This window comes from Aptenodytes forsteri, unplaced genomic scaffold, assembly GCF_000699145.1.
Source record: "Aptenodytes forsteri isolate BGI_AS27 unplaced genomic scaffold, ASM69914v1 Scaffold185, whole genome shotgun sequence".
In the NCBI taxonomy this organism is placed as follows: Eukaryota; Metazoa; Chordata; class Aves; order Sphenisciformes; family Spheniscidae; genus Aptenodytes; species Aptenodytes forsteri.
In genome coordinates this window covers 2,665,057-2,669,134 of record NW_008796214.1, presented here as the reverse complement: position 1 = coordinate 2,669,134, position 4,078 = coordinate 2,665,057, and the positions used below count along the sequence as shown (strand labels likewise).

The window sequence follows — 4,078 nt, the reverse complement described above, 5'->3', positions numbered from 1 at the left end:
GGCGAGGGCGGGGGCCGGCCCCCGCCGCTGAGGCTGCCCCTCAGGCGGGCGGAGGCGCACCTGAGGGGAGCACCGCGGCGGTGCCCAGCCCCACGTCTCCCTCCCGCCTCAGCGAGCAGCTTTACATTTGGAAGTCAAAGGTACGAACGCACCCACCCTCCTATCAGTCTGATCCCTCCACTGGGGCGGCCTGTGAGAGGTGGCATTACATCACCAAAAGCCAGCACCGCGTCAGCTTTCACCTCATCTTTCATTTACAGCGGGAATACTTAAGCTTTATAGAGCTGTTACCAGACAGAACTAGATACAGTTCCTTATTGCAACTCTTCACTCAAGCTGAAGGTCGCATGCCATGAAATGAGCTCCCCACAGGAATTATGATTAGGATATTCTCATTTCTTCCTGGAGAATATTCAGTCGCGGTGTTGCGAGAGGCTTACATTTCCCCCTTTGCTTAGAGATACAAAGACTGCCTTGCAGATGATTTGGGAATGAAACTCAATAATCCATTCACGCTGCTTACAAAGAAAGATGATACCATGTATCTCAGTGGCAGAAGTGGATGAACTGAAACTATTAGGTGAATAATTGGTTGAATTCCCATTTTTAAATCACCCTAGTTCCCCCTGAACAATCCCCTGCAGGCAGAGGAGGGTGTCCCACTTAATAGGCCCTTACTACCTCCAATTTTGCAATCTTGTAATTACTTCGCATTAAAGATGATCTCCGAATTCTGGAGGGGAAAATGTAAAGTACTTAATATCAGCACTGGCAGATCACGAGGTTGCAGCCCCACCAGCAGGGCTGGCTCTGCAGAAGGCAGCTGCAGCTGGAGAACACGTGCCCTGCCCGTCCCACCATCGCTGCCCCTTGGCATTTTGCTGCCTCGGGCAACTGGAAGATCAGCCAATGCCACAGGACCAGACTAGCCAAGGATTATTTTCTGCTCTGGTCCTATTTAAAAGTTGCCACAAGAATGGTTAAATCAAATGCTATTCCTTAAGAACCCGTGCCCTGCCCGTCCCACCATCGCTGCCCGTTGGCATTTTGCTGCCTCAGGCAACTGGAAGATCAGCCAATGCCACAGGACCAGACTAGCCAAGGATTATTTTCTGCTCTGGTCCTATTTAAAAGTTGCCACAAGAATGGTTAAATCAAATGCTATTCCTTATTCCTAATCTTATTATTACTCCTAATCTTCTATTTGTCCTAATAATATAAAGTATATAATATATAATAATAAAAGATTATTATTCTTATGATTCTTATTCCTAATCTTCTCCTTGAACTATCAGCTGTCAGTTGATCACACTGAAAGTTCTTCTGCTCCTATCCATCCTGAGCTACACTTCGCATTTTCACCATGCCAATGAGTCCTACATGTTTTCCCTTCCCAAGCGCCATTCAGAGATGTTCTTTCAGCTGATCCATTTTTCATGTACCTCCAGTTTCCCAGCGCCATGCCAGACCCTCTGGTTCCATCCAGCTGGGTCCCGGGATGACCCGGCGAGGGCTGCCCCAGAAGCCCACACCAGCCTCCTGCCGCAACAGTCACTTGCCAAAGTCCTGGCACGGGAGTCACATTTGAGCAGCTACCATAGGTACAGGCTGCTACTCAGGACGCAGGAGAATTACCCACCACCCCTAGTACAAACAGTACCCGTGCTGCAGAGCGAAGCACAAAAGGATGAGCATGTTTGCCGAGCTGCAATATGAACCCCAGAGTCCATCACTGTCAACAAGAGTTTTTACAAAGCACGGAGCTTTGCCATCATGAAATCCCATTTCCTGATCAGCGCTAAGTATTGTGTGAAAATTTTATTTTCTCGGAAAACTCTTATCACTCTCTTAAATCCTCTGAAATTTTTTCCACTGCAAAGAACAAAGCTTTAGATAAAAGCATCTGACTAGCCACAGCAAAAATACAGTAAAAGGCCATGAAAAGGAGCTGTCATCTTTTATGCCCAAATATATTCCATTTTAATGCAACTAAAAAAGAATAGCTTGGGGAAAAGGCAGCAATAAATAAAGGCTTTTCTTATTCTAATTCAGCAGTATATTAGTTGAAAGGTCATATGATGTTAGATTTTTAAAAGTTTAAATGTATTTCTTTCCATGAAATAAACAGTTGAGTGAAAAACATCTAAAAATTTTTCATCTAAAAGCTTCAGGAAATACTGTCCACTTGCCTCAACTCAACGTTAACGGCATTTCTCAGGAGTAGCATTTCATAGCTTTTGATCATGGGGTGCCATGGAAAGCATGGATCTGAGACGAACGGCTTCAGGGAACACTGCTTTCTCCACCAATATGAAACACCTCCACGTTTGTGTCTTCAGGAGGCACAGCTTTATTGTGTAGACAATTGTGTAGAAAGGAGTATTCGTAAAGTATGGCCGTTAGAAAAAGTTTAATAAAGTCAAACTTCAAAAGTTTGGGACAAATGTAGCTCTAATAATGGAACAAAAAACATATCAAGTGAAACTAATCTGGAACGTTTCTATAAGGAGAGGATCTAATTTCACATTCACTCACGCTTGTGTAACAAGATCAAAACGAGAGTGGGAAGTGTGACATAATTATTCCCATCTCCTGGCAATTTTAAAACTTTACTTTCAGATAGTCCACCTTACTGCTCAAATGCCGAGTACTTCCCGATGCCTGGGCCGTTATCATCAGTGGTGATGACAACAATTGCCCTGAAACAAACACTTTGTTTTTCACATTAAAGCTGATTTTTTGCAGTACTATCTTACTCCCCTGAATAATTCTCATTCACAGGTTGAAGTGGAGAGACTAGGCAAATGAGCTAGGGGATTGCAGTGCTGGGATCGCTGCAGCCTTTGTCCAGTGGCCAGGGGGATGGCAGTCCCCCTTCCTTTCAATTCTTTCACACCACGTGCCAAATGCTAGCAGCAATGTGGACCCGCATCCAGTTAAATCTCCATAGCTGACCATGGTTTGCCAGCTCGGTAACATTTTCGCTGCTGTGTCCTGCTCACCCCTGGACATGCAGCCATTGTTGCTGGCAAAGCCTCTTGCAAGTCCTTGAGGGCCAGCACTGGCTTTTCATTGCTGCTTGCAGACTATCTAGTGCTCTAAGTCTCTGATTGCTGGGCAGAGTCTCCAAGCATTATTATAACCAACAATAATTATACAATGATTTTAAAAATACTTTTGGACATTTCCAGTGAGGCCCTAAAGCTGTTCAATAGCTGTCTGCCAAAAATGTGTCATAGCAAACGAATACTTTCATAGCAGTCATGTTACACAAAGATGGCTAAACTGTTTTTGTTCAGACTTTCCAAAAATACTTTTGAGAAGAGTTCAGACGTGCAAAATGTCATTCCCAAATTAGAAGGAAGTGGAAAGAGCTTCAAAAATGAAAAGTTCAAGTAATTTTAGTTATAGTTGCTTCTAGATGTTCATGTGTCTGTAGCTGACACCCAACACAGCATCACCCACACTGCCTGCTCTCTAATCCTAGCCCATTAGTTCTCTGCTGGCTCATCACCTGTCCCTCGGCAGAGGTCCACACCTTCCCATCGTTATCAAAAAAGATGACTCCCCCTCCTCGCCTCCCATCCTGTCCTTCCTAAAAGAGCCTCTATCCATCCATGGCAGCACTCCAGTCATGCGAGCTATCCCACCATGCCTCCATGATCCCAGTAAGATCATAGCCCTGCAACTGTACACAGACCTCTAATTCCTCCTGTTTGTTCCCCATCCTGTCTGCATTAGCCTACAGGCAGTTCAAAGAGGCACCCAGTTGTGCTGATTTCCCAGGAGAAGCAGTAGAGCTTCCCCTGCAATGCGGTCCTCTCAGCACCTCCTCATTCAGGTGCATAGGCTTTAGGTGGGCACCCTTCAGTCCTCTGTGTAATTTCTGATGTCTCTCTTGTCCACATCACCCTGCATCCCTTGCTTACCAATCTGGTCCACTATTTCCTCACTTATCTGTTTGTCATCAGCTCTCTCCTGTCCATTCCTAGGTTAAAGTTCTCCTCACCAGGTTTGCCAGCATGTTGGCAAAAACGCTTTTGCCTGATTTGGTCAGGTGGATCCCATCTCTTCCTAA

The 4,078-nt window shown here is 45.2% G+C and overlaps 1 protein-coding gene across 1 annotated transcript in view; it reads right to left on the bottom strand.

Moving 5' to 3' along the window:
* CCDC85A (coiled-coil domain containing 85A) overlaps positions 1-3,727 on the bottom strand; it is an 89,777-nt gene extending 86,050 nt beyond the window's left edge. Inside the window, exons 1-2 of the mRNA XM_009288486.2 lie at positions 3,651-3,727; positions 2,634-2,699 (exon numbers count right to left, since the gene is read on the bottom strand). Coding sequence (XP_009286761.1) covers positions 2,634-2,699; positions 3,651-3,727 — 143 coding nt within the window. The remainder of the gene's footprint in view (positions 1-2,633; positions 2,700-3,650) is intronic.
* Between the last annotated feature and the right edge of the window lie 351 nt (positions 3,728-4,078).